The sequence below is a fragment of the Polistes canadensis genome, unplaced genomic scaffold (assembly GCF_001313835.1).
Source record: "Polistes canadensis isolate GaletaPanama2010 unplaced genomic scaffold, ASM131383v1 scaffold_9, whole genome shotgun sequence".
NCBI lineage: Eukaryota > Metazoa > Arthropoda > Insecta > Hymenoptera > Vespidae > Polistes > Polistes canadensis.
The window spans coordinates 1,283,835-1,304,645 of NW_014569556.1; the positions used below are offsets into that span (position 1 = coordinate 1,283,835).

Genomic DNA, 20,811 nt, shown 5'->3' on the forward strand with positions numbered 1-20,811 from the left:
TTTTGGAAGATACACCTATATATATATATAATCAAAAAATACTTGTTGGACAAGACTATATATTTCAAGGAAAACATAAATTTTATGCAGCTCTTAGCAATTCGTTTATGAAATTAGTACGAATCTTGATAAAATATCACGAAACATTAATCAAGTCCCATTACATTATTACGTGTTTCTCTTTCTTGGCAAATAAGAAAAAAAAAAATTTTTGTAAGAGTTGAACAAAAGAAGAGCGTATTCCAGCAGCAGAAAGAAATAAAGCACGGTAGCATAATTAATCGTGCTTTTTACGTTTCTCACTAGAGAAAAGCTTTTCGCTTTTCTCTCTCTCTGTCTTTCTTTCTCTCTTTCTCTCTCTTTCGGTAGCGTCAGCATCATTAGGAGGTCCGATATCAAAGCGGTCGAAACTCGTCCGGAGCACGTTTGTCTCTCCGGTCTTTGACCCTCGTCGTAGTCGACAACGACGACTACGACGACGATTTATCGTGAAAAACTTGGCGCGCAATCCGAAAGCAAAACACGCGTCGAGAGCGGGTCAGTCAGTGTTATATATGCGAGTATAATACGTATATATCTAGGTAGATAGATGTATAGATAAGAGGACGTGTTAGTGCATCGAAAAGGAAAAAAGAGAGAAGCGAGAACGAATTTTTTGCCGTTCAGGCCGTACGCGTGCGTCTGCTCATCCCTCGAGCCAACCCCGAAGCAAACCGTCCCCTACGAGGTGAAAATATTTCACATATTTTTGTTGCGAATTAATCCAGCCCGTAATACCGGCTGCCGGCTGAGCGTGTTCGCCGTTGAAAATTCTTTTAACAAACATCCCTCTCGGCCTCGTACCCTTTCGTTTCTCCGTGAGAGGCAACGAACGTTCTGGTAGCAGCCCTCGTTTGCCGTGCGACGAGCATAAACGCGACTACCGTGCGTCTTCTATGTGTGTCCGTATACGCATACATATGTACACATTATATATATGCTCCTGACCACGGTCGTGAACGTTCGCGAGAACGGGAAAATGTGGAGATCCAGCGAAATGGTCACTCGTAACTTCTCCCCGTTACTTCCTTCCTTTCACGGCCCTAGGACGACCTCCCAACGCACGCTTTGCCCCTTTTACACTCGGTAGCGTCGTCCTCGGCAGCCACGTACTCGGCACCCTGAAATTCCTCAAGTTTGCCTAGGGACGGAAATTAGTCGGAGCACCGTAATTGCTCGAATGTATGCGTTCGCCCGTTAACGTTATGGTACCTCTCATTACCATCCCAACGGCAGCTGACACACCGGAGCTCTATCCTTTCTTTCTTCCTTCTCTTCCTTGCCATTCCTCTTACCTTCCTTTTCCCTTTTAACCACCCTGTCCCATTTGGCAAATTTTAATATCGACTATAAAAACTCTCGAGATAGAGAAATAGAAAAGAAATAAAGAGAAATTGAAGGAACTAGATATACGTACGTACTTCGTTCAAAAATTGCTCTGAACGAGGGAAACAACGGGGATGCTTTTAGTGTCCGAGACAAATCCGCCAAATTTTGGCGTCAATTTAACGCGGTCGCGCTCGGCGAGAATCTGACGCTTTGGAGATTGGCACATTGAGCCGGCTGGACAACGACGAACCGTCGGCCCGATTCCATTGGGTCATCCCGTTAGTCATGATTAAGCAAATTTCATACGGAAGCTATTAATATTATAGTGGTTGACCGCGCAATGTCCACAAAATTCCCCTGGCTAGTATACAATGCATGCACTGATCCGACAACCGCTGCTACCCGCAAACTTCCCGAAGTTGATTAAATTGTCTCGGAGAATACCTTTGGCTGAATCGCGTCGAGGTCATCCCACCATCCAGGCTTACTTCGTTTCGATGAATGACCAAGTACGCGTACAGCCCATCTTTGACACGCCGACATTTTTATTCCTTCAAACAAATAACTTTATACGATAAATTATTTCGATTATATTTTGGGAAAATACACAAAAATATCTTTGATTTTTAAACTCGAATACCATGAATATATTAAGGTTAGATCGAAATTCTCATTAATAGATATCATCGAAATAATCCTCTTTCTAGGAGTAAGTTTTAACGCAAGATAGGAATAACATATTGTTCGTTATTAGTTTCGATAGGTCACGACTACGTTATATTCGTCTATGAAATTCTATTCGTTGCCCAAAGAAAGAAATAAAAAGAGAAAGAGAGGGACTCGAATTAAATACAAATGTTTCTCGCACGCTAGGTACGCGGCACGAAAGCTAAGTCGAGCTAAGCATTCGTAAACACGAAGATTAGTCGGCTATCTCTCTACTGAATCTTCGATAACATGGCAGTAATTTTGAAACGTACGAAACCCCGAGAAGGGGAAATAGAGAAAGAGAGAAAGAGAAAAAGAAAGAAGAAGACGAATTTACGTTAAATAGATATATGTTATGTAGTTACAGGACGTAATGATCGTACGACTACAAAATGTGGCTATATCGCGTGAGAAAACGAGCTTAAAGTGTGGAATAAAAATTACCTGTCGCGATACGAGATCAAGACTTACATCAAAATTCTAACAAACGCGTTGTTACATTATCTCTCTTCCGAAAGATTAGGTCCCATTCGTTAAAATAGAATAATTTCATATAAAATGCATTTCATAAACAAGAACATGTGGATTATGTTTATTAAGTCAATGCCCTTCTTGATCTATATTTTCATAATCTAGTAGTAGTTGTCAAGTTTTACACTCTCACACACATTTATTAATGTAGCATATTTAAACCGCTCAATAATATTCTATCTTGGTATGAAATATAAACTCGAGAAATATTAAGAAAATTATATTCATTAAATATCTAAAATATAATTCTTCAACCATCATCAGTTGGCATCAATTATTCTTCAATAATTTAAATTTAGCAAATTAATAGCGAAAAATTCTAATTAAATGCGAAATTCATATGGAATACGTAGGTAAGATTTATTTTTTCTAAATTATTTTACCTCAGGTGAACGACCGATAAAGCCGTCTAAAAAAAACTTTGGATTCTTATAGGGCAAGAAGCTTTTAAATCTTATCTATGGTGACATGAACTTTGAAATTCAATATCGATAATATCTCGACTGTAGTTAAAATAAAAGTAAATTAAAAAAATATTTCTTTGAAGTGCATTATCGAATGTTACATGTACGTTAAAGTTTATCTCATAAAAACATTCGAAGTGTCAATTACTGTATTAATAAAATAAATGTTTAAATATTAGTTATTTTTTTAATCTTGAGATCAAAAAAACAAAATTTATCTTCTGTATAATAAATTGCAATCGATAAATTTTCTATTTGATAGATCGAGTCTACTTTTGTTATTTTTAATCGTATATACATATATAAAAAAGGAAATGCATCTAAATCAACGTATATTTATACATATAACGTTAGATGTTTCAAATAACTTTTATATATCTACTTATTTTTATTAATTTTTGTTTGTTTGTGTTTTATTAATTAACAAGGATGGTAAGTCAGTTTTTTACCGTATCGATTGCATGTGTTATACACTACGATGCAGGAGCAAAGAATACTTAATACGATGACGATACAATACTATCAAAGAATACAGTATTCTACCTACTATCGCCCACTGGTAGTCCCGGTAGTAACTATGATGAATCTGGTTAGAAAAAAAGTCAACTTGTGAACTTCTATATACTTCTGTATTCTTGGCAGGAGTATGGGATTCTAACGTTTATCTGCCGGAAAGCTCCATGACTTCTTTGAATAATGGCATTTGCTGTAAAAAGTTTACGGAGTTTAAGTAAAATATACAATGGAAGTTGTCGTGTATCTTTCTCGATATTCCGACAACCAGTCGCAAGAATATCTGTCGTTCAGACTAACCAAAAATATTGCTACAACACCAAAGGTAAACCTGTTCGTTATAACATAGCCTTACTTTTCACATTTTCTAGATTTAAAATTGCATGCTTATTTATAATTACGACATTTGATCTCTCGATGTAATTATTTCAATATATTATATATATAAATTAATTATATAAATTGTATATTATACATAATATTATCAATTAAATTATACAAAATTACAAAATTTACGTTTCCTATGTAAGTGAATATATAATATATAAGTTATTATAATAAATTAAAAATCTACATATTTACAGCCTCAGATCATCCCAAAATAGCAGGAAGTTTTGCAAAGTCATTAGGAATAACAGCAGAATCATTAGCAAAAGAAATGTTAGATAAAAAAAAAATAGAACAAGAACAGCAAGACGAGGAAGAACAGAAAAATAGTCGCGAACGTGCAAAAAGGATCATGAAATATACTTTTCTTTTCTTTGGTGTATCAGGAGGCTTGACTTTGGGATATATAATCTATAATCTTGGGAAACTACAGTATGATGAAAATGGAAATATAATAGAAGATGAATATTCTCATTTACCATATTATGAAAAGATTTATAAAAGATTTAGGAGAGAAGCAACCTATTATAGAAAGGTATAATTCTTTTTCAAAATATATATCAACACTAAGACCTTTATTTTCTCATTTTAATATTGCTTATCAATTTTTGTACAGTTTATACAGGAACCCAGTAGGCCAAAATTGCTTCCTGATCCACTGAAATATCCTTATATTCAACCTCCGTACACATTGGTGCTAGAAGTTAAAGATCTTCTTCTATGTCCAGATTGGACTGTAAGTTTTTAATCAAAAAACATATGAAATATTTAAGATACTTTGATAAATTAAATGTAGAATAGTTTATTTGTAATTTTTTAGTTAAACATTTTTTTATCATTTTTAGTACGAAACAGGATGGAGATTTAAAAAGAGACCATATGTAGATGAATTCTTAGAAGCTGTTGCACCTCCACAATTTGAAATTGTGGTCTATACAGCGGAACAAGGAATGGTATTGCCTTATTAAATTTATTTGTTAAGTCATTAGTAATATTTGGAGGTGTAAATTTTAATCAACAAATTTCAGAATATGTTTCCTATTTTGGATGCCTTAGATCCTAATGGCTACATAATGTATAGATTGTTCAGAGATGCAACACATTTTACGGATGGTCATCATGTTAAAGATCTAACTTCGCTTAATCGTGATCTTAGTAAAGTAATTATTTTCATTTTTTATTTAATTTTACTTTGGTTTTAATACATCTTACTAACTTTTAGTATTACGTAATAGGTTATTGTAGTTGATTGGGATGAGGAAAGTATTAAATACTATCCTGAAAACACGTTAAAACTTAAAAGATGGACAGGCGATGACAATGATAAATCTTTATATCATTTGGCAGCATTCCTTAAAAGTAAGATAATATTGTATTTATTTTTAAAAGTGTATATATAATTTTAAAAATATTCTTTTAATGTATCAGCATCAGAAATAATTATGAACTATTTACATTATAATTTCGTAAAAGATTTATAGAAATTTTGTGGTCTATGCATTAATGATTATTTTGTCTTATTTAGCTATATCATTGACTAACGTGGAAGACGTTAGAGAAGTCCTCAATTATTACAGGCAATTTGATGATCCATTAACGGCATTTAGAGAAAATCAACGTAAATTACTGGTAAATTTAAAATCAAAATCGTGTAATATAGATCATTAATGTAATTATAAATTTATTTTCTCTTACTATAACACTTTGATATTAAAATACTTTAGGAACAATTGGAAGAAGAAAATAAAACGCAAAAGGAAAATGGCAAACACCTTACCTCAAGATGGAGTCCTTCCTTTCTACGAAATCGTTAGTCAATTTAAATTACTTTATAATGTAAGGTACTTACATAAAAACTAAATATGAGAGATTATGTTCATCGTATCATTTCGTTCAAAATTGTTCTTACCAATAGTAAATGTACAATTTTTATTAAAAAATGAATAAACTATCAGTAAACCATTTCCCTACTTTACATCTAATATAGACATTAGTTTTCGCAAATATACCATATAAAAATATTAACGAGTATATACTGTATAGAAAATGTTCAAAAATATGTACAGTTTACAAATTATAATACATTATCATTATGATGTAACAGCATATTGATGAAATATAAACTTTATATAATAACAATATTTAAACAACAACATTACTTTGCACTCTTTTTTCTTCTTTTGATTGATTTTGTTCTGACTTTAGGTAAAAATGGTTCTTCTTTATTATCAACATCATTTAAATGTCTATTATTTGGATTTTGAGATACACTTATTAATTCTTGCGTATTGTCTGGTTTATCCATATATTCTATTTCTTCCGGAACAGATGAAGCAGCATTATCATTATTCATCTCTAACCAATTTAAAACTTTTTGATGAGGAGTTGCTGACAACGAAATGGAAACCTGTTCAGATATTCCCCATACAGCTAAAAGTTCTGGCGCTAAAATATCCTCATAAGAATTTAATTCTTCAATAGATTTTCTCCAACTTTGGTCAAAAGTATCATCCAATTCTTCGTGTTGGTCTAATTGTAAGTGCTTATTATTAAAGCCTAAAATTCAATTTAGCAAAGTTTAAATATATATATACATCTTGATCTTCCATTAATTATATTCCTACTGATAATAGATAATTTATTAACTTACTTTTATATACGTGTTTCATATCACATTTACTTGACATAGTAAGAGGTGCAATTGGATTATCTTGTGTCATTAATGCATGTTCCCAAGCATTTAATGCAGAAATTGCTCTAACTTTGATTTCAGAATTTTTGTCAAGTATATCTTCGTGAGTAATACATTGATAAAATACATCACCTATAAATTATATTTGAACACATCAAAACAAAATATGTATTACCAAATCCAAAAAAACATTTCTCTTTAGAAATATTATCTCATACCTATAGAGGTTTGTATAAAAAAGAATACATCTCCTTTCGGGTTAGTTACTAACGTAGAGCCAGCTTTACATAAATCCAATCTATTTTTCATATACGGATCTAAACATAAACCTTGCAATTGCGCATCATTCAATGTTTCCTTTATACTTGGTAAAGTTATTGGTAAATAATAAGAATGAGGACTTTCATAAGTCCATGTGTTTAAAATCATTGAACTTTCTGCAGCCAATGGACTTGATAAAACAAGGATTTCTTCTATATTCCTACAATTGAATGCTTAATAATTGTCAAGTTGCCATAATACAATGTAATATTGTTATTATTACTAACCGATTGAAAGTAGAAAGTAAAAGAGGAGTACTTCGAAATTGATGTGTCCACTTCTGGCTTACGCATTTTTTTGGAGAACGATTATCACATAACAAAAGATTGTGATATGTACCTATGTATCTACATGAGTTATGTCTACTAGCTTTTTCTACTGATAAACTTTCACATTGTTCCAAAAATTGCTTTGGACAAAGTGATAATGATGGTCGATCAAAAGGTATCTACGAAGTTGCATGGAATTATAAAATTCTTGGCATCTACATAAATTCAAGTTAACAATTTTAAGCTGAAAGATTTATTAGAATTACCCTAGTGTCAAGATAATGGAGACAGCATCTATCAATAAATACCAATACATGTGTATCTAATAATTGATATTTAACACTTCCCCAACTATCGTCCAGGACTTTAGAATGAATTATTTTATGGCTTGCAATAGATTTTCTATAAAATATATAAGAAAAATTATATTTTAATAGATTATATATTATTTGATTCCGATATGCACTTACTTTTTGTTAACGTTCCATAAAGATAGTGTGCGATCTACATCTACTGTACAGAAATAATCTTCACTATATGGACACACTTCTCCACTAACGTATGGTAATGTTGAAGTTTTTTTATGGAATTCAAATAATTCAACTTTATTTTCTCCTAAAATAAGCTTATACAGTATACAATGATTCTTGTATCTACCTAAAATTATACCTGAAACAAAAAAACAAAAATTTTAATTCAGACTAAAGGTATTAATCATACAAACATAATATATTTTCATATTATAAATTAACATATCACTTGTAAATTACGAATTTATATTTTGTTTACATTTGTCATTAATAATGTTGGGCCTCAGTTCATATAATGTACCATCAAGATTAAGTTTATCCGACTTTTGCAATATTGGTTTCCATAATGCATTTTCCATAGGCATTAATGGAGAAGCAACTGAAATCATTTACATATACTTCAAAATAAAGAATCAATTTTTATATATGTTACAAAAGTATAACTTGTGCAAAAATTATACTTAATTCTCCTACGTAAGGATAGATTAAAATAGTTTGATCGCCAAATGTGACATTAGTTAAACTTCCTCCTGTATAGTACCAGTTGTAATCCTATTATAATAAAAAATATCATAAGAATTTTTGACATATAAATTAAAATAATTTGCTATATTTTGTTAATAATATATTTACCCCTTTTAAATAAGGGTCAGGATCTAATTCAACAAGTTCAGCTATTTCTGCAACATATCTAGGTAGTACAGTACCAGTTAGTTTATCACTATTTTTTAACCATTTTACTCCCTTTTTAGAGATTGGTCCAAAATCTGTAAGATATGAATATATAAATATTTAAATCTAATATATTAATTATATAAATATATATATTGTCAATTTTATATACCATTTTTATGTTTTTCATAATAATCTAAAATTCTATTTATGTCACTTTTCATATAGGATTTGACTGTAACAGGTTCCAAAGCAGGATCTTCTTCGTGTAATACTAAATTTGAAAAACATAATAACAATTGATAAAACAATTCTAATAAGATATATATAGGATTAAATATCAAATATTTCATTACGTTACCAGTACGTGGTAATTTAGCTGGAGGTAATAATGGTTTTGGTAAATCATGTTCATAAGGAAATTTTTGATATAATTGCTTAATATAATTCAAATCCCGATCATCAGTACCGAATGATGTATGTAAATTATATCCTGGTACCATATAATGATCATATTTTTGTAAATATCCTGATTTTAATCTTTCCTGTAAATATTTTTCAGCACGTTGGAATGTTTTGGAGATTAAATCACTTCTTTCAGCCATTGTGTTTACAATGCTTCTAGGTTATGCACTTCTAATTATGTTAGTTTCATCACAATAATATTTGTTAAAAAGAAGTATTTCATTTATCTTAATAATATCCTCAATTCCTTCACTAATTTTCAATAACGAATAAAATATTTTGTCTTTATTCTTTAACTTGAAATTATTTGATCTCTGATTAAAAAACTGTTACACTATGTAGTTAACACGTGCTTCTAATTACGCATGCGCACTAACCATTTTTTCTATAGCAACTAATAAAACTGTTAACTCAATCTGGTGATCTGGTATGAAAAACTTATAAATTTGTTTATTACTTATATTTTCATAACCCTTTAAATTTTGACTAATTTTATTAAACTTATTTTTAAGTCAGTTCTAAGAGTTTCTTTATTTGTTAGTAGAATTCATAGACTTTATAGAAAATAAATTAAGAAAAATTATTTAAATATTATTTTTTGGTTTTCTTCAGATTTTGTTTATTATTAGTTTAATATTTTGTTAGTTAATTTATTTTTGTATAGTTTTGTAAATTTTTGTTTTATCATTCTTTGAGTAAAATATATATAATTTAATTTTTAAAACACTAAAATAATTATATTTTATTATTAAAATACTACAATTATAAATTTGGTCTATAAAAAATGTAGAAACTTATTGGTCCACTGTATGTAGTCAATTGAGAAACATAATTTGAGCTTTGCAATGCTTTTATTTGGTTACTCCCTTTGCGTACATTATTTCGCATTGAGAATACATATTCTTCTTGTTCTCACCAGCATCATTCATAAGTTACACTATTCTTTCTTTCATGTTATCTTCGTAGCTCTTACAGAAGTATAATCATTCTTCAATAACACTTTTTGCATAGTTTGCAATACATTCAACAATGTATGCATATTTTCGTATTACACTTTCGCACATGTACATTCTTCGATATCCGATTTCTTCGTTGGGAGTACAGGAAAAGCATAGGATAAAGGGACGTTTGGAGCATAAGGAGATTAATCTTCGGGAGAGTTAAATTATAATTAGGGAAAATACCATTAAGATAATTCATTAATAATTATAGAAAACAACAAGAAAATAGAACAGCACTTTTATGCCTTTATATCCAGTTTTGATGTTATGTAGTATTTGTATAAGTACTCCACTGTTTTTTTTTTCTTTTTCTCTGCTTTTTTTCTCTTTGTAATTTCTTTCAGTTTTCCGATTGTTTATAATACATCTATCTTCGTATCGAATAAACACACAAGAGCTGCATAGTGGATGAGAAAAAAAAACTGTTCACTAAAGTGACTATCAAAATCAAGAAGCTAATTTTCATTCAAAATTCACATTAAATGAAAGAGATAAGCTAAAAATGAAAACTTGAAAATCGCTACATCTCTTTTTTTTATCATCGTCAAACGCGGTGTAAGATATACGCTTTTTTTTTTCTTTTGTTCCTTTTCTTTTTATTCGTCACAGGGTTAATAATTATCTAAATGAACATTTAATATTCATTTCACCATTCTTTTTCGTTTAGCACTTCTTTCAATTAGTTGATCCATACAAACGACAATGGGATTAATCGTGCCTTCTTGGATACATGCATAACAAATTCCACATGCCAAGAGGTTCCATTGTCTCACACTTCTATTTTTGTCTTTATCTTGAAAAAAGTATATCTAAATCTGAAGTCTCCGGTCGTGTAACATTTAAGCAGCTTCTATTATCCAGTTCACAAGGTAAAAGGACGTAAAATCGTCAGTGGCTGGCATCCTAAGCTGCTACTGTGTCTTCTATCAGAAAAAAATCATGTTATGAGACCAATCAGTAAAGCATATTTACGTACATATTATGAAAATAAATAAAATTCAAGTGCCTATTTCATTACATTAACTACTACATATACCATATTCAGTTAAGCCTATCTCTTTTCTAATACAGAAAAAGGCGTACACTATAAAAAGTACAACAAAAAATTACAAAAAGATTTCCAGTCAATAATTGTACATATCCAGATTTCTTAAATATTAGTTTGAGATTGTTGTAATGTTCGCAGGTACAACATACATATACGTTGAATAAATATTTTTTATGAGTTTGTTAATATTTAAAATAAATATTAAAAATTAAATATTTCATATATGAATATATCTACATATTTGTATAAATTAAATTACCTTTTACGATCGTTGTGCAAAGGTACATTATTTTGTACCCAGCCCAGCTGACTCAAAGAAAAGTAATCTTTTTCTATCTTTTCTTGTTCATGAGCAATGGTCTCTTCTTCAGTTTCGACCGGAGAAAAGTGAAAATGATCCTGTTCGGAGATAATTCTGCGTTTTATCGGAGACCGAATAGGCTCGGTTTGGACGCATTTGTCACATTGACGCACCCGGAATTTCAACGTTAAATTCGAAGATGTAGAAGGAATCGGCGAGTTACTTTCCCGATATTCCATGTAAGGACTCTCTCCACCAGGTAAGTATAATAAATTTCCTGACTCAGATCTTCTATATGCAACCCTTTCTAATGCATTATTAACTGGAAAAGTAGTCCCATCGGCCCAATTACCATCGTCCTTTATAGGACGAAAATGTGTTCTAGCTGAAGTGAGTAAATCTTCGTCTGGTTCAGGAAGGCTATGTACCTTCAGATTTGAACGAGTTTCTTTGCGTGTTCCAATGGGAGTCTTACGTGGTGCAACTGGAAAGAAACAACTACCTGTCTGAGGACTATGACCCAAGGTAGCCAAATTACTGCCAAGTCCTTTCCAACACCAAGGTCCATCCATAACCGTATCTGACCAGTTTATATTGCCTTCTACAATTATTTATAGAAATAAATATATGTTTGAAGTAATTTTGCTAAATATCCTAAGCGCTTTAATTTTTATAATATCTAACCTGATTTATTATTCTTATTACTACATTCTTCTGCATAGTCTTCGATGCTGATTAAATCGATATCCCATGGAATAAGCGGTGAGTCGTCAACAACACACTCCTGATGTGGTGTATCAGTAGCATAACCATTATCTGTAGTGGATAAAGTAAAAGTTGTATCGGTAGTATCTGTCGGCCAAAGGGGTCCAGAAGGAATAGAAAGAGTAGGTGCTGCCCAGATAGAAGCTGTATCTTGTGCATTGCCAGGTCCTGAATTCCAAAGTGCTTCTAAACTTTCATCAAATTTTGCTTGCAACTGTGCTAATCTCAATTGATCTAATTCTAGTTCACGCTCTTTTTCTCTCTCTCTTTCCATAGATTTAGCAAATCCGAAGCTCTCTTTATCTTCTCTTCTTTGAGTCTCAATGGTCTAAAAAGAAATATTTTATCACCGGTATAAATATGAATGAATGGGAAAATAATCAATAAAAAAGATGATAATACATAGCAGACATACAATTGGCATTGTTGTTTTCTTACTGTAAGCCTTATTGTTGTTCTTATTATTGTTATAATTGATACTACTATCTGTGTTGTTATTATTGTTATTGTTCCCAAAGGTCTTATCCTTTCTTTGAGAAAATGTTTTGAGGCTTGTAGGTTGTAAGGCAGGAAATGCTGCGTAGTATCTGAGAGCCCTGTCGCGTGAAGTAAGAACTTCCAAATTTGTTTTAGATTCCCTATCTAATTTTCTGGATTCTTCTTTTTCATCGTGTGAACCTCCTCCTTCCAAATCTCTTAATTTCGTGCACAATTCATCAACTAAAGTTTCTACACCGCATTTCTAAATATGAGTTAATTGCTCTTTGAAAAAAAATATTCTTTATTGTTGGTACATACTCTAATAAATAATAAAATTTGTCTTACGTTATCTGCAGCACTTTTAAGACATTGCACAACAGCTCGTCTTTGCTCCCTCTCTCCTTGCGATGGCAGTTTTGCTTTAGGCCGGGTATGAACGCGACGTCCTATATTCTTATTAACGCTTATTGCCTCTTCTGGAGGACTTAGGGCCGAGTCGGGGCGGCGCAATAGGCTGAGTACAAAACGCGAGTACGCAACCGGGTCAATCCCCAATGCGTCCAAGCGTGTCTCAAGCCACTGGCGCAACTCCTCCTCGGCCCTTGTATCAAAGACCTCGTCACCTCCAGGGGACGCCGCTATCCCGACCAAATGCAATGCCGGATTCCTCATTCCCTCTTAATAAATTTCCACCTAGTCTCAGGAACTCTCACAAACTTCACTGCCACCAGAGTAATCATCTTTTTCCCTATGAAAAATCATTTAAAAGATCCATTTATATATATATTTGTTATTATATAATAAAAGATACAATATAAAATTGTATAACGCTCTGCAACTTACTTATTTACAGTGCAATATTACAATTTAATATTATTGTCCTTTAATGTTTTAATTCTATTTAATCCACCACCTTGTGACTATCAAGTTTACCATATATTTGTTTTCTTGTCTCTTCTTGCTCTTAATTTTAAGAATTCAGTTACAAGTTTCTTCTTCGCAATTAGTAAGAACGTTCCTTTTAGTCTTAGTTGTGTCGATTAAATGTTATTAGGTTCTTGTACAGAGGTGGTGGATATCTTGATAAGGCGAGGCTGGCAGGTCTTAGCGAAGGATAACAAATATAGTCTCCTTCCCATTTTGACACTGAAATTTAAACTTTCTTTACAGTTAACAAATTTCAACAATTATTATTATCAAATTTTATCGCACTGGGACAAATCATGATTTTTAATAATAAATTCACAAATAAAATTAAGTTTAATTCCACAAGAAAAATACACAATAATACAAAATACCTAACATTCCTACATCTAACGGTTATTTAGATGTTATTTTTTTTTAAATACGTGTATATATATATATATATATACATATACACATATGCATATATATACGCGTGTGTGTGTATGTGTATATATATAATATATTAGTAAAGTCATGTAATTATTTAGTTTCTGTGGTTAATTATGAGATTGATAATTTTATTCCAACACTGTTGGAATAATTTTTTATAACTTTTAAGCTAATCTATATTGATACAAGATCTATATATTATTTTTACGAATTTCGAACAATAAAAACATACGCATTAAATATAGTTACAAATTTTGAAGATATCCGTTGAAACACATAGACAGATCAGAAGAACGTGAAATAGATAAAGAGATTTGTGGTATTAAGTAGTTGAACTCCTAAGATGACGTCTCTCGTAATGCTAGACAGATATTAAGAATCTGAATTTAAGCAAATAATGGACTAATATATACATGTACGTATTGTTGGCAGAGACATTGGTCGGGTAATGCAAATAACCTTGCTGATTGCGCTATGCATTTCCCCTGAGTCATAGGTTCGCCAAGAACAGTACTCGGTGTGTATGACATTACGAAATAAAATAAACGGTAGCACGTAACTACTTAGAAACATTGTACATCGTATAATTGAATACTTTATAAACAATAAGTAATAAAAATAATTGGAAAATCTTTGACATACCTGCATGCCTCGAGAGATGATTTTCACCCCGGCCTCTTCTACACACCCCACTTGGTGAAAAACATGGCGGGCTACTAAACTTCAACCTCCCCTTCCCTTTTCCCTCCTACACACCGTACCAGGAAACTGATCAAGTGCTGCTATCACGGAATTAAGCGCAATATATTCCCTGACTGACTAACGATTGACTGATACTCCTTTTCAAATATATTTACCGATTGACAATATTTTATTTTGTTTTTATTAATATAATATTGCAAAATATTCCATTTCATTATTTATAAAATACCCCTAGCTGAGTTATTTTTTTAAATGTAAAATTTATCTAATCAATACTTAATAAACGTCAAGGTAAAAATTTTTACTTCAGTTCTGTAATCAATTGTTACTTTCTTTCATTTTTTAACAATAAATTAAATATAACCATCTAAAAGTTTAGGGAATTATTGCGATAACACCAGATTTTCGTCGTATGAGACCAACTTCATACGAATGAATGCACGTACGCAGAATGAGAATTGGCTGAAATCAGAAAATTGGAATCAGTAAAAGAAATTTAAAAAATGAATATAGACAAGATTTATTTATTAAAAGTATTATAATTATGAAGAAGGCAAAAAAACAAAAATATAGCAACTGCAACAAAACCTTTAAAATTCAATTTTTTTTGTATTCCATGTAGTAAAAAGTTGTATTCTAATTATAAAAATAAGAAAATTAGTAACTCAACTTAATAACAAAAAAAACCAGAAAAATTTAATCTGCAATTATTTGAAACTACTAAGTAAAAAAAAAAAAATTTCTAGATAAAATCTAAGGTATAAAAAAAATTACCGAAAATCATGATTTATTATCCGTTTCGGGTAAATTCTATTTTATTTACTAACGACCATCAACCAATCGATTATAATTGTTCATAAAAATAATTGTTAAATCTTGATTATATAAGAAAAGAATAATTGAAAAATCCTCAATTTTTCGTAAGATGTTAAACTATTGGTAGATTGCAGAAATTATCGCGATCGTTGATTGGTGCATTTGAAAACTCGATTCCATGAGATACTCGAAAGTTACTATCGAAAGTTACTATCGAAAGTATAAAGAATTAGGTTAGCCTGAAGGTAGCCGACCGTAATCTAAAAACGATCTTAGTGTCATCTGGTGTCCAGTCTGGCCTAATCGTGTTCGGTCGTGTCGTGATCGGAAGAAACAATTCTTTGTCACTCTTTGATCTTTTCAAGATTTTCCATCGAATATCGATAGATTTGACATTTAAATTTCTACTATTTAATGTGCCGAATCGTAAAGGTAATGTCAGTAATTTTTTTTTAGCGTGAGAAATTGTTCAATTTCAACATTTTACTTTGCGTTTTTACCGATTGTTACTTCGTTTTTCTTTTCCTGTGAAGAAGCCCAATGTTGGAAATGAGTGTTTCTTTTCGTTAGTTTGTTCATCCCAAAAAAATGTATTTATATCGTTATATACAAATCGACAATTATTTTTGGAAAATTATTTTCAGAGTAATCATTCGTATTTTGAAAGGAACGATCAGAGTACTATGTTTTGCAATTCATCCTAAAAAAGTTTATGCTCTGCGGTTTTGAGCATGTGTAAATATAACCGCTATGTGATTAATATAATTTATTTCTTAGTTCATGTTTTAATGATTCAATGTTTTAATCACAAATAAAAATATGATAACATTACAATAATACGTTATTCATACACATTACACTACTTTATCATACATCCAGTTAGTTCAGTTATAGTGGATTTAGTTTCTTTGCAAGAGTTTAAGTTATACTAACATTTTCCTCTAGGAGATTAATATAAAATATTAAAAATAGAAAAAATGGTAGTGTTCGTGTTAAAGGGAATGCATTAAGTTTTGTTGTTTCTTTTTTGACATAACGTGAATTAAATATTCAAAAGATCAAAACTGACTTTAGTAAACTGACAAGTTTAATTAATTATCTTGCGAGTATTATTACAGATTTTAATTAATCTGTTTTGGTATCTATATTTATGGTAAATGATCTATTTTGCTTGTTTCAGATAGTACTATTTTTGAAGCTCAAGAGATACCTTGGATATGAAACGTTCTGAGATTGTTACTAGAAGGGGTGTAATATCGGAGATGAATGAAAAATATTGTTGGAAAAAGTGCAAAGAATGATAAACTTGTGATTAAGTGTGGTTTATATGGACAGTCAATGTGTTGTTTGTAATCAATCAGAATATCTATGATATGTATTTCCATTTTTAAATTAATTCTACATTGATATAAATATGACTCGCTTAACTTGGAGGTAATACAAAATGATGGTAATCTGACAGTGACATGATCCATTAGAAATCACATTGAGCCGATTCAGGTATAAAAGTCTCAGGAATCAAATTATTACATGAAAAGCTGGTATATTGAAAAAAATGTTGAAACATATACGAGTAATCTTCTATATAATGTCAAATTTGCTTTGAAGCATCGAAGTGAAATTAAATTTGAGAAAGAAAGTTAATGAAGTGTTTTTATATTGAAAGAAATGTTATAATGCGTCAAAGAGGATGTGTAGAACCCATAAGAAATTATGTTTTGTGATGATAGTATTGAACAAAATCATTTGTGTTTGTTTACCATATGTGACTGACACGAGATTCAATGTTTATATATTTTCCTATGGAAAAATCATTTCCTAATGCGCTTGTATCTATTACAAATTGGGTAATGCTTTGATTAGAAGCTAAAGAATAGCCCCGTTCTTGTTATATGGATAGTTGAAATATAGCAAGAAATTCTATCCAATAAAGAATTGTGGAGGCTTATTTTGTTTATTGACTTTAAAATCTGTTAAACTATTAAGACAATATCGATGGCTGTAATAATTTAGTTTTCAGACAGCGTAGTAGTAGGCAATTCAATTTTCAGACACGAAAGGTACATAGAAGAAAGTCCTAATGCTGAAAGGAGGCTTACCACCGTATCTCGACGCTCGTAATGAGGATAATTCGTTTTATATGACACTCAGCAATGGACCCCATAGTAAGAGGAGATACATTTTCAATTTATTTTAGTTTTTAGGTTGTTTCTAACCTAATTAATTTATTGTCTTGGTTACAGCTTATGTAGCTGAGTCTACCAATACAGAACCTGAAAACTATAACCACAATTTCGAAGATGTATATTTTATAACACCAATTTTGTGTAAACATTGTACGTAGCATAACTATATTATAATATTACATGGTAGTTTAAAAAAAAATTATATTGATCTTGTAATTAAAATCTTATTTATATTATGTTTTAGGTGAAGATTATATTTGGGGTTCAGGAAAGGTTGGGGTGGCGTGTAAGGGTAAGTAACGTTTTTTATTTTGCATAAACTTGAATAATGAAAAGAACGAAAGTAGATATACTGAGTTTCGTTCGTGTCAGTGTCAAGATATTTTAATATAAAAATCTGCAAATATGGCTATCACGACGAAAAAGATAAGGAAGATGTGTGATGAAGACAAACTTACAATATATTGTACATTTTTCACATCTACAAGTGTTTCGATCGTTTAGCCACGTTAATAAAGTTAAAATTTCAATGAATGATCCGCAATATGCATCATATATATATATAACATGACATATATGATTATGTATTACATATCATATATAATATTGTGTACCTAATAATTTCTTAAGTATGTAATACGGTTAATATATTACTATGGACATTGTATAGAATGCCCAGAGGGTGTTGGTAAATCTATAAAATGTGTTTCAGTTGGCTGTATTTAAATCACGGAGGGGGTGGGGAAGCGTTTTTAAACATGTAAGTGAAACAAATCATGGAAATTAAAAAATTTTTATACAATGTCCTTAATAAGTTTCAAACAATCAGTAAAATGTGCTTCAGGGAGGGTGTGCTAGAGTATGACAGAGGGAGGGCAAAGTGATTTTAAGAGAAAGAACAACTAAATTTTTAGCAGAAATCGAGCACCACGCTGATTTTTATATTAATAGAATAACAGAATATATCTTTAATTATTAATAATTGAATTCGTATCTTGTTCTATATTACCTCCTTCTGCTCTTAGAACGTGGAAGTTTGAATAATTAAGTTTTTATAGTCAGGCAGTTGATAAAGTGCGTGTACAATACGGAAAGTGAAGATCATTTCATAATAGTATAAACATACATCTGCCATGGCTTATGCTTTAAACACGCCCCACTGAAATATTTTATAAATTAACCGAAACTTGTTAATAACAATGTGTATATACACTTTTAAATTTTCATGGTTTGTTTCACGTGCAAAAACTTAAGATCACTTCGCTCCACCCCTCCATGCTCTAAACACACCCAACTGAAGCACATTTTATAAATTGACCAGACAATGCATGAAATACATGTTTAATATATACGTGATCCAATATTAGTGGGCAATCTATACAATGTCCGAAATATATACATTGACTGTAACATATGCATGACGATGGAGAAGGCAATCTTGCGAGAAGCTATTAAAGTGCATTCGCATTTAACTAATCTAGAGATTTTGTTGTTTTCTACATTACCGACGGTATAAACGTTTCACGCCGACAATGCGTAAGTTAGTACTCTATGCAGTAAATTTGGAAACTAGAATAGAAGGTATACGATTGGTAATTGTGATTGATTCTACGGAAGATGGGTTAGGGGACAGCACCATAGTATAGTAACATACATAGCCGTATCATTTTCGAGTGGCGCACTATCGCGAGGCCCCTCTTATCCCGCGTTTCTTTTTAACTCGGCTCGACAGTTTCTTTTCTAAAAGACCCCCCCCGTTCCTCTCTTCCTTAATCCCTTCCTTGGGTACTGCCATCGTACGATTCAGGGCCGTATCTTTGTTCATCGACATTTCCGTACGACCTCGACAAAATTTTAATCCGATCTCCCTCACCTTTCCTCCTCCTCTTCCTCCTCCTCCTCCTCCTCCACCTACTCCTTATATTCTTTTTCTTATTCTTTTTATTCCTCACGTACGCACCGTTATTTTGCACCGATTTTCTCTCTGTGCTCCTCTGAACACTCTTGAACTCAGTAGCAGCCTTTTCACGACAGCTAGTATGATGGAAACGATTACAATTTATATTTAAAGATCGGTAAACGACCTTGATTAACTAAAGTGGCAGGAAAGAAAGCGAAAAGAGGTAAGACCAAAATTCGATTATCATCCCATTGGCGTACGTCAGTCTTTCGACTAGATGTAAGATCATTCTCTTTTATATTGTGACATAAGAGAGAAGGATCGTATCGAATTTCTGATCCATTTGACTTACCACGTTTTATGCGCGTATATGTTGGTATGACGGTGGCGGTGGCGGTAGCGGTGGCGGTGGCCTACGAAACGCTAAAGTCGCGACAATCTAGATGCAACTTCGCTTACGCGCGTAATGTCCGTTTTATACGGTCTAAGCGTTTCACTCTCTCCGAGTAAGGCGCGCGTGCGCTTGTACTCCTAAGTCCACGGTACACGATCTCTTAAATATATACAGTTAACGCGATCGCTTAAGATTTTTTCCAAAATCTAAGTGATTTCTTCTTTAATATTTTGATAACAAACGGGAAATGATATACATACTTGGATCGATTCAAAATTTTTTCGGCCCAACACATTTTTCCAAAACAATTTATTTTTCAATATAGTTTTAAACAATAGAAAAGATTAGGCTAAAATCTTTTCAATCCATATATGTATTAGCAGTTTAATTAATTTTAGAATATTTAAAAAATTTCTTTTACTGAAGTATACTTCTCTCATTAATTTTTTATAATTGAAAAAAACAAAATATTTAACAACTTTTTATAATAAAATGTATATAATTTTATCAATTTTCTTTACTTTTTTTTTTTCTTTTGTTGAGTTAATCGATTTAGCAAATGAGCGACCGGTTCATACAGAAAATACTGATAATGGTATTATTGATAATAAAGTACAAATCTTTTTCTCATATTATTAACAAGAATATATAACGATAAAGCGAAAAATTGATTGTATAAATTGGCAATGCGTGAATTAATTTTATTTATGATTATTTCCTTTTAAATTCTATGTGATATCTAACATTTTTAGAATTAAATTTTAAAAAAATATAAAAGTATAGGAATGTATATTAGTTTATTTTTTTTCGAAAGTATAAACAACGGTTTTATTGAATTTACATTTTATTATTGTTGGACGTACAAAATTCCTGAAAATTTCTCGTCTCTCAAGAATTTTAACGTGACCCCCTCCGAAAGGTCGCGACCTATAGTTTGCGCAT

The 20,811-nt window shown here is 31.3% G+C and overlaps 3 protein-coding genes across 4 annotated transcripts; 1 reads left to right on the plus strand and 2 right to left on the minus strand.

Annotated features, from left to right (window-relative positions):
* The first annotated feature begins 3,668 nt into the window (after positions 1-3,668).
* LOC106792502 (mitochondrial import inner membrane translocase subunit TIM50-C) lies at positions 3,669-5,936 on the plus strand. The gene is made up of 8 exons (XM_014758951.1): positions 3,669-3,909; positions 4,169-4,506; positions 4,588-4,707; positions 4,817-4,924; positions 5,000-5,131; positions 5,207-5,330; positions 5,497-5,600; positions 5,696-5,936. The coding sequence occupies exons 1-8, from the start codon at positions 3,768-3,770 to the stop codon at positions 5,783-5,785; spliced, it is 1,158 nt and encodes a 385-aa protein (XP_014614437.1). The 5' UTR covers positions 3,669-3,767; the 3' UTR covers positions 5,786-5,936.
* A 159-nt stretch (positions 5,937-6,095) lies between these two features.
* Positions 6,096-9,270, minus strand: LOC106792489. 2 transcript variants are annotated; one of them, XM_014758931.1, is made up of 11 exons: positions 8,817-9,270; positions 8,628-8,729; positions 8,417-8,550; positions 8,245-8,335; positions 8,043-8,162; positions 7,724-7,922; positions 7,520-7,655; positions 7,212-7,432; positions 6,882-7,144; positions 6,622-6,795; positions 6,096-6,527 (listed from the first exon to the last, which is right to left on the minus strand). In XM_014758931.1, the coding sequence occupies exons 1-11, from the start codon at positions 9,058-9,060 to the stop codon at positions 6,127-6,129; spliced, it is 2,085 nt and encodes a 694-aa protein (XP_014614417.1). In that variant the 5' UTR covers positions 9,061-9,270; the 3' UTR covers positions 6,096-6,126. The 2 variants fall into 2 exon arrangements, with proteins under 2 accessions (XP_014614417.1, XP_014614424.1); XM_014758938.1 differs by having other exon boundaries at positions 8,812-8,856.
* A 482-nt stretch (positions 9,271-9,752) lies between these two features.
* Positions 9,753-14,618, minus strand: LOC106792455. Its single transcript, XM_014758886.1, has 7 exons — positions 14,514-14,618; positions 13,359-13,661; positions 12,861-13,263; positions 12,451-12,777; positions 11,955-12,363; positions 11,229-11,871; positions 9,753-10,844 (listed from the first exon to the last, which is right to left on the minus strand). Exons 3-7 carry the CDS (start codon positions 13,185-13,187, stop codon positions 10,784-10,786), a joined length of 1,767 nt encoding a protein of 588 aa, XP_014614372.1. The 5' UTR covers positions 13,188-13,263; positions 13,359-13,661; positions 14,514-14,618; the 3' UTR covers positions 9,753-10,783.
* Between the last annotated feature and the right edge of the window lie 6,193 nt (positions 14,619-20,811).